Raw genomic sequence first — 14,146 nt, 5'->3', positions numbered from 1 at the left:
GCTTCCCTATCTAAAATACTGTACCTTACAAGTAGCTAAAACTCTTTAACTTTAAAGCTGAGGGTTCCTCTCATTCACCATCTCTAACCAAAACTTCCTCTGGTTGTTTCATGCCTCCTTTGAAGTCACACAACCAGTTTTTTGTTTGGGATGCCAGGGGGAGCCGGAAGGCTGGGGAGGTGGGGAGGGAGGGGATGAGGTTCTACAATTATGTAAGTAGTTTATGAGGAAAATGTTTTCCCAAGAATTCATTTATGTGTTCTGTCCCCTTCATAAAAGAGAATTCAAGCTCTTTTAACACAGTACTATCACCGTTACGTAACTCTGAGCCTCCAGTATTATTCTCACCCTTTTGGCATTTATACAAGATTAATCATATTCAGAGTACTTTGTTTTCTTCTGCACCCAGTATATATTAAATTACTTTAATCTTCCCACAAATCTTCCCATCCACTCCATTTATCTTTGTCTCTCCTTCTTTAGTTTCCCTCTAACTCAGAGAAGGACAAATAAAAGAAAAATCACTTCAACGTATATGCCCATATCCTAAACACAATCTTCAAATCAAACAACAGAGATGATGTCAGGACTATTTGTTAACAGCATCTGACCCCTTAGGTCCAATCTTGATCTCTGATTCTTTGGCAAATATCCACCTAGAAAGAAAGGAGGTCCAGTTATGGAACCGAGGCTTGATACATACCTGAAATTACTCTGTATCTAATGACTCACAGAAAATCGTGGATTAAATGTTCATTTCCTTCATTAATGCAATGTATGGTATTTTTTTACTTGTTCTTTCAGTACTTTTAGTAAACTAGAGCACTGGAAAGCCAAGGGGACCAGGAGAACCTACATCAATCAAAAGCACGTGCTCATTTGGCAGTCTGTTGAAGCTCCAGGGACAGAGATGAAATGATTCCTCCATAGCCCTAGATTTAGTAAGTGACCAAGACCATACAGAAATCCAGGACTCCCTCATTTCCAGTACTGTCCTCGATGCATTCTGCAATCCTTACTGCCTTTCATCAGTGACAAAAGATGCCCCAATTCAAATTCAACACAAAGTCAGGAAATATTTATTAAAGCCACCACAAAGTGTTCAACGATGAGAGAAGTGATACCATCATCCCTGTCTTTGGATCTCTCCAATTATCAATTAATTGGATGAAGTTATGAAAGTTACCCTATGCAAATATGCAAATAGCACCAGGTGAGAGGGAGGGCTAACATTTCAGAGATCAGCAAACTAAGAACTATGGCATAATAGCCCACAGTTCATTTTTTATGTGGCCCCCAACTAAGAATGTTTTTTATATTATCTAGTGTGATGAATCTTTATTTTTAAATGTAAGAACCATTCTTAGCTCCAGGTCACAGAGGGGAACAGTTTGCCTGGCCCCTACATTCACCTGCCCCTACATTAAATCATAGTAAGGAAATTTTAAAAAAGGTTTGGCCAAAAATAACAACATGAAATTTGATGAGAATAAAGGTGCGGTTCTATCCTTGGGCTCAAAAGTTCAACTTGTAAAGTTGATTTAAATTTTTTTTTAAGAAGATGTTCAGGAAAAGAAGCTTGCTAACTCCTTGAATCCAGAAAATGAATTGTTTGGAGAAAGATGCCTACAGAAACCTACACTGCATCAAGAAGATCCAGAATGACCTTTGGGGTGCAATTGATTGAACTGGAAGGGAGTTAAACACAGTTATTCTGAAAGTAAACTTTTATACCAAAGGGGACTGCCTCCAATTGTTTTTTTGTCAATGTATCTAGCACAAACATTGGTTTTGCAGTCTCTCTTCTATTTCTCTCTTATCTCTAATTACTAGAGTTTCCTCTTAGAAGGTGCAATAATATATGCACCTGTAGTTAGAAGAGCTTTAGAGGTATAAGATAATTATGTTAAATCATCCATTGGGGAGACTAGACTCCCCAAAGGACCACAGAGGGGATTGTGAAGATGGGATTAACTCTCCCCGTGTCTACTTTAAAATTTTAATCAACCAAAGCAAAAGTAGGGGAAGTCCACAACTACTTACTAAAAGGGTTTGCACCTCCAAGAAGCCCTGGGAAGTCCTAAGCAAATGTAATGACCACAATTGGCCCCCTAAAGTGGAGGGAGGAACAGGAAGTGATGGAAAGAAGGATCCTTAAAAGTGGGTGAAAATTCCTATCATGAGCTTTGGAGCTCTTTGGAGGCTTTGGAGGCCAGTATGGACGTGGGACTCTAGCATTTGGTAAGACAGCTCTTGGATCTCCCCCTTTGACCTACAACATGAGTGAGTAAAAAAGTTGACTCCTTTCCTGGCTTCTGGAGAGATTAGTTTCCAGAGGAGACTCCAGCTAAAGGGCCCTCTGGCTGACAACCCTCCAGTGGAGGGTTAATGAGCCCTGCCTGAGTTGAGCCAGGTACCAGAGAAACAGTTAGGGTGATTAGCTAGACCACTTACTCTCTTTTACATTACTCTACTCTTTCCCTCTATTTTGTAAATAAAGCTGCTAAATAAAGTCATTTTGACTTGAGTTATAATATCAGTGACCACATTCTCTTATATTTAGTCAATCCACATTAATTTTATCCCCTACACCACCATGCTCCTAGAAACTTCTTCATCCTAGAAATTATAAGCAGTCCTAAAATTCAAACCTCCAATCAAGGTCCCTCTGATTAAATGGCTTCTTCCAGAAATTCCATTTAAAGAGGCCATCCATGCCATTCTCATCTTCATTTCTCAGACCATACTCTAGACTTTCCCATCATGCCCATGTCCTACAATACCAGGTATCTCCTTCCCCCCACCCTTTCAGCTTCCCTTTATATATATGTGTGCTCTCTGAGACAAGGACTATCTCTCCTTTTACTTTTACTTGCATTTGTACTCCCAGCATACTCCTAGAACTTGGAAATATTTAATAAATGCCTGTTGACTGACTGACCAGATGCAAGTACACCGAGTGATTCCCTTATGGAGGTTTCATGGAAAGACAAGGATAAGAGACACAAAGAATGAGAAGACATGCATGGTTTGCAATTAGTACCATTGAAGAAAATATTCAGATCAATGGCATCATAAAGTCATCAAAGAATAAAAGCATAAAAAAAATTGACATTCAGACAAAAGAAGGTAATGGGAGGGGACTGGGCAGGGTAAGGTGACTTTAGAAGCCTTGCTATTCAAGAATTCATTCAAGGAAGTAGAGATATTTAATCTGCCAAAGAAAAAGCTTAGCCAGGGCAGAATAGCTGTATTCAAGTATTGAAGGGTTGTCACATTAAAGAGGGATTTAATTACTTCAGCTTCTCCCAAGAGGCCAGAAGGAAGAGTAATGAGCAGAAACTGCAGTGAAGCAGATTAATGTTTTGTGTAAATAGAGAGAGAAAATGTGCTAACAATTAAAACTCTCCAAAAGCAGAATGGGCAGCCTCTGACTTCAGGCCTTCAAGTGGAGTCCTGCAGAAAGAACCTGAAGAAGACCTTGCGGGAGGCAATTTCTGTTTATGTCTGTGTTGGACTGTGGAACCTCTAAGAACCTTCCAACTCAGAGATTTTATAATACAAGGCAACTGATCCAATGTCTATAAATTAGGACAAGAAGATGTCAACTGACATCGTAGGAGGCATTCCTAAATTTGCTTGTAACTGTTTTTTGGGACATGGAATATGTTATCTCAAAGGAACAATTTTATAAATAACTTCTCAAAGTAGATCATGAAAATCTGTTTCATCGATAATTTATCTTAAATGTTACATATGATATTTATGATATAACAACAATAAAGTAGAAAAGGATGCTCAACATTGGAAGGGGATAAAAATATTAAAAAGTCCACATTTCCATTTTTCATACTAATTCTAAGAAACAGAAGAGATCTGGACAACCCAGGCGATTGATGTCAAGATTGAATCATTCTTTCTGTAGGGAGATGAAATCTAGACATTACATAAGGATTACCCCTATTGGTTCTCACCTAACACCAAATAGTCTAAAAGTAGAAGTTAAAAACAATATTTAACACTGCTAAATACTACTACTAACACTACTTAGTACTCCACAATGACATCTATCATTTGCCTTATTTTCACACTTGAAATGAGGATATCAACTTTGCTATTTCTTATATTAACTTATCCATGATTAAAAGTAATTAAATTTCTAGCCATGGGAGAGTTAAGGAGCAGGGTGGATTAAGAGTTAAGTCCTGGAGAAAGGAGACCCTCGGTTCAAATCTGGTCTCAGACATTTCCTAGCTATGTGACCCTGAGCAAATTATTCAAGCCCCATTGCCTAGCTCCTTAATGCTCTTCTGCCTTGGAACCAATACACAGCTTTAATTCTAAGGCAAGAGTTAAGAATTTAACAAAAATAAAATTAAAAAATTAAATTTCTAGCCTTCTTTTCACAGAAAGTAAATTTATAATTCTTCTTTCCTTGTTTCCCCTTCCTTCCTCTTTTTTGGAGACGGGATCTCTATCTCACCCAGGCTAGAAGAGCAAACATTTTGTGAGTACCCTATGGAAATAAATATCACATGATTATAATCTGTATCAGACCATTCTCTGCCTAAGGGAGGAACAAGAATATCTGAATTTCAAAATGTCAAAAACAATGTGTCCAAAAGTGTTTCTACAAGTAACAAAAAAATTCTTTTAGTTAAATTTTTAAAAGTGTGAATAGCTTCCAGATTCCCACATACACACACACACACACACACACACACACACACACACACACACACACCCTGGTGATACTGAACCAGGAGTTTTGATCTCTGTTTCTGTCTGATCTGGACTGAGTTGCCCTCTTAAGTTGTAGCTAAGTGGCTCCCCACCATCCCCTTTTAAGAGATGGCCATATCTGTACCAAAATTATAATTGACTTTAACCCTCCTGAAGCTCAGAATTCCTGAGTTCAAATGATATATCAACTTGTCCTCCTCAAATAGAAGAGATTTCTATTCTCTATTATCATCTCTCACCTGCCTACTTTCATTTTTCCAGATAGAGCCCTTTTGTAATTCAATTTACCTATTCATATTACCAAAAATTTAACTTTAAATGAAAAACATGCTGTATCTATGATCAAAATATTCCATATGCATTTCAAATTGTGTTTTAAGTAAATTCAGATAAAGGTGAATATTTTCTATTTAAAATACAAATGCAAAGAAAGATTCCAAGATCAGAAGCTAACAATAGTTATCCCGTAGTGCCTATCACAGAGGGCCCATTACAAGATCTACAATGTCAAATTAGGTTTCAAGAACTTTTTTTTAGCTCTGAGGCACTCTAAATTTTGATTTTTACTCTTCAGAAAGCCTCACAAATTCCTCATTCCATTTTGGACTAAAAGAAAAAAATTGTGCTTCATAGAAGCCTGGCAGGATGGTATAATATTAGCATTAGAATGATTACATGGATGTCAATTGTTTTGTGATGGCATCATTCTCTCCTATAGTTCTCTAAGATTAAGATTTCATATTTACAACTGGCAGTCACTGTCCTTCCATACCCTTTGATCACAAAATCTTCTCTAGTACCAAATTTGTCAATTGGGCTCATCCCTGAAAAATTAGTTCTTCAACTTAAATCTTCCAAACCCCATTTTTAAAATTATAATATATTCTATTTTCTCATTAATTCAATTCAAACAAGTAATTTCTACTATTCCCACATAAAATATGCCTTTCTTTCATTCTTCTACCCTCACTATGCATTCAAAACGAACTTTATGGAATATATACCTTCTGATATAATTGTACCTACATGTAGAAATATTAGGATTCAAAATCAATTTTAACTAGAACATTGCTGTTCTATTGGAAAATATTCTAAGATATCATAAAGCACACTTAAGAATTGTAAAAGGGAATTCTTAAATCCTTGCTCTAACATAACTGGGTAAAGAGCTGGAGCCAGGCACAAAGATAAGAAATTCTGTTACCATGGAGACCAGACCACAGTTAAAGGAAATAGAAACTGCTCTCAGAGAGGAAGTGAGGTAAGAATGACAGTTGGACAGTGAGAGACAAAGGCAAGCATGAGGTGTGAAAAGGGCCTTTCACTCTTAAGGTTTCCTGAGGGCAGGTAGCTACTAGCACTTGCTGGTGACAGTCAGCTGCTGTAAAATCTGATTGAAGGAAAGTGTGGGTTGGTAGCTGTCCATTGTTTAGGGAGTTAGAATATATATATATGTATGTATGTATATTTTCTACATTATATATAAGGTTTGGTGTGGCTAGCTAGGCTGAAGAGTTATTAGTGAGACTCAAATCATAGTTTTTAGATAATTTATAGGTTGATATAAGAAGATGATTTAGGCAGATTTTAGATTTAGTAGTAAAGTAGATAGTTCAATATCTCTCTCTTATCTTTCCATCTTGACTATTTTTCCTCAATTAAAAGAAAAATCTGTTAAACCTCTCTTTATCAGGCTCCTAATTGTAACCTCTACATTTCTTGGCGAGCCAGGTTGGAGTTTGATTAATCTTTTAATCTTCTGTTCTGATTATTTTCTTCACTTGTTATTAAACTATCCCTATTGGAGTTAGTTAGAATTTCTAAGAATTTATAGGCAATGCAGTATGGTGCTGGAGATCATGGCACACATTATGAAGGAGCAGTTTCTGGCCTATCTCAAACAATTTCCACTCCCAGAGAGCTTTATGCGCTCACACAGCTCACAATTTTAGACTATCTCCTGTTATTACTATTCAAGGGATTGTTCCTTCTGATAGGATCCTTACAAGTTTACCAAATTGTTTGCAGATTTCTCTCCCACAAGAAAAAACAATGGAAAGACAGCTTAATGGAGACTCAGATAGAATATCTTGAATATTACATCTCTCAGCTAGCCCAAATTATCTCTCAATCTACTAAAACTACCTCTTACTCTGCCCAATCTGACTCTTTCTATTCCTAATACTCCTCCTTTCATCTACTCCATGGCAACTCAAGCAGGAAACCAAGAGGAGAAAACAAGAAATAATCTAGCTACAGATGCTGTATGACATCAAACACCATTTACCCTTTAAGCTATTGAGAAATTTAAGCAGCCTATCTCTTCTTTTGAGGATGAGCCTTTATCAAAAAGCTAGGGGGGCAGCTGGGTAGCTCAGTGGATGGAGAGCCAGGCCTAGAGACAGGAAGTCCTAGGTTCAAATATGGCCTCAGGCACTTCCCAGCTGTGTGACTCTGGGCAAGTCACTTGACCCCCATTACCTAGCCCTTATCACTCTTCTGCCTTGGAAGCTATACACAGTATTGATTCCAAGATGGAAGGTGAAGGTTTTAAAAAAAAACAAAACTAGAGACCCCACCTGGGATGACTTTTAAATTTTACTACAGGCATTTTTAATGGAGAAAAATTCCCCCATAAAGGGAGGAAAATAAGGTTATCTCTCTTGTCAATCAGGCTCAGGGAAGGGGGGTTCATTGGCCCTGGCAAGACCTATGATGGAAAGTGAATAATGAAAATGATTACAGGAGACTGTCAGGTTAGGGAGGCATTACTAAGAGCCATGACAGCATGTTTTGACAGTTCCTGAACAAAATTTGAAGATCTCAGCCAAAAGATCGGTGAAAATCCTTCCCAGTTCATGGACAAACTTATTGAGCTGAGAGGTAGATATATATAGACCTGGATCTAACCAGAGAAAGGAATGTCAGACAGATAAGAAGGCAGTTTGTGAAAAATTGTTGCAGGGTAGTCAAGGACTATTTTAAAACCAACTGTCTGAATTGAACTAGTATGGCCCTTAAGGAATTAATAAAGTGGCAGTATATGTATAGAACAAACTTTTAAATTCATCTTTAAGAAAAAATTCTCAAACACTATTTCATAGGATATTGCTAAGGCATATAGAATGAATATCATTATATGAAAAAATTACAATGATTCCTTAACCAAATAATGAAATTACTTTCTATCAAACAATTGTGAATTTTAAAACTACTCAACCCTACTCAGGCCTTACTTTAGAATATCTGATTTAGCTATTTCCTGATTAGTAACAATGGAGATACTTGGGTTAACAGAATCAAGTCTTGGGAACTACACATTTCTCCACCCTACTCAGTTTAACAAGATCAGGAATGTCTGCACCATACTCAAAGATTTAATTATCTGAGGAAATGGCCTTCAACAGACATGTGCAGAAAAAGCAGACAGACCCCTGGGCTATCCTAAGTCAAGCTAAGCGATCATTGGTACAGATGAGATGCAGGAAAGACATAAAACAGTCTATATAAAGCACATCACTTGCTCTCTCTCTCTCTTTCCCTGGAGAGGCAACTCTGGCTGGCAGCATGCTAGGTGTTCCAACATCTTGGTGTGGTGGCAGCTATTTGTCTGGGTTTGGCAGTGAGTTTGCCCTTGAGCTGATTCAGATTTGGGCATCTTGGCTGAGCTCTTTTGGAGTTCAGGTTGATTTCTTCCTCCTTCACACTCCAAAACCTTACTTTCTAGATCTCCTAATCTTCCTGCCAAGTGCTAGCCAGACGGGAGAAATCCTTCTTCCTTCTTCTTAATCTCCTCCACTATATCAATTAAATCACCATAAATTTCCAGCTGATTTGAGTATTTTGTTATTTGGGACTTTCCCTGGCGGCCAATTAAATTTTAGATTTTAAGTCACAATGCTAAAATTATACTTTACACCATCCAATTATTGCTACAAACCAATACTGTTTGCCATAACAGATTCTAGAGTTGCTGCCTTTTAGAAATACAAGGCTATTTGGGGCTGTAAAAAGAGGACTTTTAGAAACATAGAAAAGTTAATCATACCAAATTCAGAAGAAACATTCCCTGAAATATGCATTGACAGTTATTAAGAGTTCTTCATCAAGCATTTGGTCTTAGAGGTTTTGCAAGTGTTCAGTGAATCTTGAAGCAGTGTATATCAAATGAATTTTCAGATTTACAAATTTAATAGTATTATCTTAAATGTCATAACCATGAAAATTGACTCATCCTCTAAAAATCTCCCCAAATCTGTATTTCCTTTGAAGAAACTTTTCATAAGTCTAAGAAGCCAACACATAGCAACGGAGAACAATCTTGAAATAAAGATATGCATACATATTTTTCTGATGCAAGTTCATAGACTTTTGGTCTATAGACCCCAAGTTAAGAAAACCCAGTCCTAGATAATTTCACAAAAGCCATACTGGACCTGGACAGTAGAATATTGGTGTACGGAATGAATTTTATTACAATTCCAAAACTTTTAAATTGGATATTGTTAATCTAATTTTTAAGAGAAGTACTTACCTTCAAATTTAGAGCCAAAATGATATTCTCCACTTGTGAAATGTGGCAAAGAAAATATAAGAGATCCCAGGCCCATCATAAAGGATGCAAAAGCAAGCCATCTTGGTTTGTGCCCTCTTTCTCCAAAGAATGATACAAATAATGACAACATACAGAATGAAATGTCATAGCTTGATGATACCAGGCCAGTCAAGGAACTCTTCAGTTCATAGCGCTTCTCAATAGTAGAGATGCTAATGTTTACTAGGCCATTTACTACAATACCTACAGGGAAAAAAGAGCAAAATATGCAGTTTAGAACCATGTCACAACTGTTCACCATTACAAAGCAATACCAGAAATGTATTTATTTATGTCTTTAATATTTCGTTGGTATAGGACACAATGTAAAGATCCCATCCTTTCACAAACTCATTATCCTAATGTGTCTGTTTTATTGAAAAAATATTCAGTTCACTGCAACACGACAGATCAGGGGGAATATTTTTGCTAGGTTGTTTTTTTTTTGCTTTTTTTTACCATGACAAACTATGTGCTAAGTCAGAGTTCATCTTTCATTCAGCTTTTTCAAATATGTTTGTGTTCAAAATGAATACATTAAGCCAAGGCAGACAAAACCCCATGATACTATGTCACTAGGCAATTTCCTAGAGCAGCAAACCACTGTTGGTTACATACTCCCCATTTGGAAGAGTTCAAACTGTACAGGTTAATCATGGGTCATTGGAAAAAATCATCACTAACTGAAACTGGGAAATCACCATTTATTGTACAGACTAACAAGGAGCAAAATGTGAGTGCTCTAGAGAGCACTTACTAGAAAAAGTTCAAAGCAGAAGTAAACATTAGCCCCTCCAATTATAAGTGCAAGAGAATCCAAGAGGGAAAAAATGTATTCAAGTATCAGCTACCTTGGCCACAACAATGGGTGTGACAAATAGAAGCAGTTATTTCTCTCCTTGATCTGGCAAGAATCTTATTTTCAAAACTATGTTGAAAGTTTTGAAAGCTAAATACTATTTTAAACTAACCAGATACTATTTAAACTAAGATTTTTAAAAATTATTACAGTCTTTATTTATAGGCTAATAAAGTTATTCTTTTCTGTATAGTTAAAAATGGGCCTGCTAACAGATTAGACACTATCCAGATTAAAGCTCTTTATCTTCTAGGAAATTGCTTAAGTGTTATTTCATTGATGCAAGGATGGGAAAACACATTAAAATAATAACCTTAAGTTAGGAAATTTTAAAAGGAGTGGAAAGTTACAAAACTTAAATGTGGATAAATTTTATTCTAGTTTGGATCTTTTGTTTTGTTTTGTTCTGAAGTACTCGCCATTCATCATCACTCATTCACTTACTGTCCAAAGTGGTTGCTCTAATTTATTAAGTGTGGTAAAGTCTCCTCTACCTTTTGTAAAAAGAAAAAGATGGGGGCAGCTGGGTAGCTCAGTGGATTGAGAGTCAGGCCTAGAGAGTACACAGTATTGATTCCAAGATGGAAGTTAAGGGTTTAAAAAAGAAAGAAAGAAAAAGATGCCTCCCATATACTAGAGTTCTACTTCAAGAAATGTTTGACAAGAATGTTTTAGTGTCTTTTTTAAAAATAAAAATATTCCTGAAATAATACCTTAAGCTGTTATTAATCATCTATAAAAGTGTAAATGTAACAGGTTTATCTCCAACAATCTGAGATTGGCACACTGAGAAAATGTTTTATCTGAGAGTGAAGGAAATTGAATGGGAGGCAATTTTGAAGCTGATGTTTTCTAAATCAAGAATGAAAGCATATAGTCTTAACATTCTCCCTTTCCCCAGACTTTGACATTTCAAAAGATGTCATTGTTTTTTTCCTAGAAAGCCTATCTACTTTCATACTGTATCATCTGTTTCAAAATTCTAAGGTACATAATCCAGCCATAGCACTGCTGAGTTTGTACCCCAGAGAGCTAATAAGGAAAAAGACTTGTACCAAAACATTCATAGCTGCGCTCTTTGTGGTGGCCAAAAACTGGAAAATGAGGGGATGCCCTTCAATTGGGGAATGGCTGAATAAATTGTGGTATATGTTGGTGATGGAATACTATTGTGCTCAAAGGAATAACGAACTGGAGGGATTCCAGGTGAACTGGGACGACCTCCAGGAAGTGATGCAGAGTGAAAGGAGGAGAACCAGGAGAAACTGATACACTGTGGTACAATCAAATGTAATGGACTTCTCGATTAGTGGCAATGCAGGGATCCTGAACAGCTTGGAGGGATCTATGAGAAAGAACACTATCCACATCCAGAGGAAACACTGTGGGAGCAGAAACCCAGAAGAAAAACAACCGCGTGAATCCATGGGTCGAGGGGATATGGCTGGGGATGTAGACTCCAACTGATCACCCTGGTGCAAACACCAACAACTTGGAAATGGGTACGGATCCGCGACACGTGGAGTACCCAGTGGAATCGCGCCTCGGCTGCGGGAAGAGTGGGTGGAGGGGAGGGAGGGAAATAATGTGATTCTTGAACCAAGGAATAATGTTCTAAATTGACTCAATAATATTAAAAGGAAAAAGAAATTCTAATGTACATTCAACACCTAAAGGGTGTTCCAAATTGCTCCCCTGCTCTAATCCCAAACACGCAGCAACATAAATAGAGCTCTGTAAGCCAAAGGAACGTAATTCAGACACTGCCTGACGGCTTCTTCCTTAAGCTGCTAGAATCCATCAAGTTTTCGAGCTCTCTTAGGGGATTGGATTCAAGGCAGGTCAGGTGATTTCTCATTTTTTTAGAGAATCGCCTGAAAAGCTCTTTTTCCTGCCAGAAGTCGCGAGGAAGTGTTTGTTCTGCTATTGGGATGAGCAGATAGAGTGAATTCTGGAGAGCTGGGTTGGAATTTTTTAAAGAGCTAAAACCAAAATAAGCCGGGGATGGTCGGGGTCTCCTTAGCTGAAGGAAGGCGATGACTCTCCCCGCCAGGGAAACCTGTCCAGGTAACAAAACTGATCCCCAAGCCTGTCCTGCCCAGCCCAATCCACCCCGTCTTCCACCGCCACGCTTTTACCGGGGGTCTGAGGCTTCTCTCCCACTCAAGCCTTTCTCCAGGGCTCTCCGGGGCACGGGGCGCCGAGCCCGAGACTGTAGTTACCTTGGATGAGAGCCAGGAGGCAGTAGTGAAACAGAAAGCCCTTGGGGTTGTTGCAGCGCTGCAGGAAGGCGGGAGTGAAGCGTCCCCAGCCGCAGGGACCCTCCTCCAGCTCCGCGACCTGCGCTGGCTGCGGCGGCGGCGGCGGCGGCGGCGGCGGGGGCAGCTCCTCGCTGGGACTGGTCTGGACGGAAACCTCGACTTCAGCTGGAGACGCCGGTAAATGACGAGCGAGGCTCGGGCTGGACGGGACGAAAGCCGGGTTATCAATGCCTCCATCTCCCTCCATGGTGAGATGAGCTCTCCGGGCTCGCTCTGGGCGCCTTCAAAGTAGTCACAGGTCTCCTACCTCTCCGAGGGGCTCGTCCCGGGGCCGGGGCAGGGCAGTCCCCGCCTCTGTCTCCGCCTAATTATGCGTGACCCGCCTCTGTGGCCGCCGCAGCCACAGCCACAGCCACGGCCACGGCCACCAACAGCAGCCACCTGCCCTGCGGGAGAGGGAGGGCGACGAGGCGGATTAGGCGCCGACCTCACCTGTCTGCTCTGGACTCCGCCCGCCCCGCTTCTCGGAGGAAAGGCGCTTCGCTGTTGGGCTGGCCATGAGGGAGGCCGTGACGTCTCCCCAAAGCTCCAGCGCGCCTGACCTTGAACCTGACCCCGTCCTTCACGCCTTCAGTGGCTCCCCAGCCCGTTCAGCCCCTGGTCTCCGGAGCGCCGTGCTGCCAACACCTGAGAATGAGGAAGGGGAGGAGAGGGAAGCAGCTGCCAGCAGCCGTGATGCAACTTTTTCCTTCTAGCCTTTAAGACCTAAGGAGGAGTTGGTGAGCGGAGGTAACGGGAAACCAGCCCCAAAGGTACGGCTGTCCCCTCCGCCTCTCCCATTGCTCCCGCGGGACCCAAGGTGTGGGATTCGCGCGGCAGGACCCCGTGGGGGTTGCCGCTAGCGGAGTAAACACCGTCGCTGCTTCGGGACCACATTCTGCTGGGCTGCTTTGCCTCCCCCTCCTTTGCTTTGTTCTCCGAAAGAAGCCTGGCCAGGGGTCCCGGAGGCGAGCATTCGCTCTTCGGGGATATCCATCCCGAGCGGCTCGGCTCGGCTCGGCTCGGCTCTGTCCTCCTCGCTCCAGGCATCTTTCCAGTTTGCAGATTCTCTTTTCTATTTCATTGATGCCGAAATAGAAATGAAGGAACAGTTTAGGATCATTTCACCGACGGACTTTGGGTGGGTGTCTGAGATTTCGTTTTGATGTTGTCGAGGATGTTCCATGTCTGAAATAGGGCGCAACGCTAAAAATAAATAAACAAACGAGTAAATAAATAAATGAGTAAATAAGTAAATAAATAAATAAATGAACGAATGAATAAATGAACTGGGTTTGGTCTAAACCGGTGGTATCGACCCAGGAGAGATCCTTTAGGCTGGGAAATTCTTTATACCAAAGCAGAGCAGCAACTCTTCCGTAATTTCTACTTACCTGTGGCCATAAGGTGTTCAGTATCTTATCCAGTCATGCATCCCAAAATGTGTTACAGGCAGAACCGAAGCCCAGGGCTTTCCCCAGGACTGAACCCATGAACCCATCTCTCTCTCTCTCTCTCTCTCTCTCTCTCTCTCTCTCTCTCTCTCTCTCTCTCTCTCTCTCTCTCTCTCTCTCTCTCACCCCTACCTTCTGTCTTAGAATCATTATTGATTCTAGGGCAGATGAGTGGTGAGTGCTAGGCATTGAGGTT

General features: G+C 40.1%; 1 protein-coding gene across 1 annotated transcript in view; it reads right to left on the bottom strand.

Annotated features, from left to right (window-relative positions):
- Positions 1-13,775, bottom strand: part of LOC100030460 (solute carrier organic anion transporter family member 4C1-like) — a 125,630-nt gene extending 111,855 nt beyond the window's left edge. The window contains exons 1-2 of the mRNA XM_001379924.4: positions 12,419-13,775; positions 9,278-9,541 (exon numbers count right to left, since the gene is read on the bottom strand). Of these exons, the coding sequence (XP_001379961.1) occupies positions 9,278-9,541; positions 12,419-12,704 (550 nt within the window). The 5' untranslated portion in view covers positions 12,705-13,775. The remainder of the gene's footprint in view (positions 1-9,277; positions 9,542-12,418) is intronic.
- Positions 13,776-14,146: the final 371 nt, after the last annotated feature.

The sequence above is a fragment of the Monodelphis domestica genome, chromosome 3 (genome assembly GCF_027887165.1).
Source record: "Monodelphis domestica isolate mMonDom1 chromosome 3, mMonDom1.pri, whole genome shotgun sequence".
In the NCBI taxonomy this organism is placed as follows: domain Eukaryota; kingdom Metazoa; phylum Chordata; class Mammalia; order Didelphimorphia; family Didelphidae; genus Monodelphis; species Monodelphis domestica.
The sequence above is the reverse complement of the archived record's forward strand: the minus strand, read 5'-3'. Positions and strand labels throughout refer to the sequence as shown.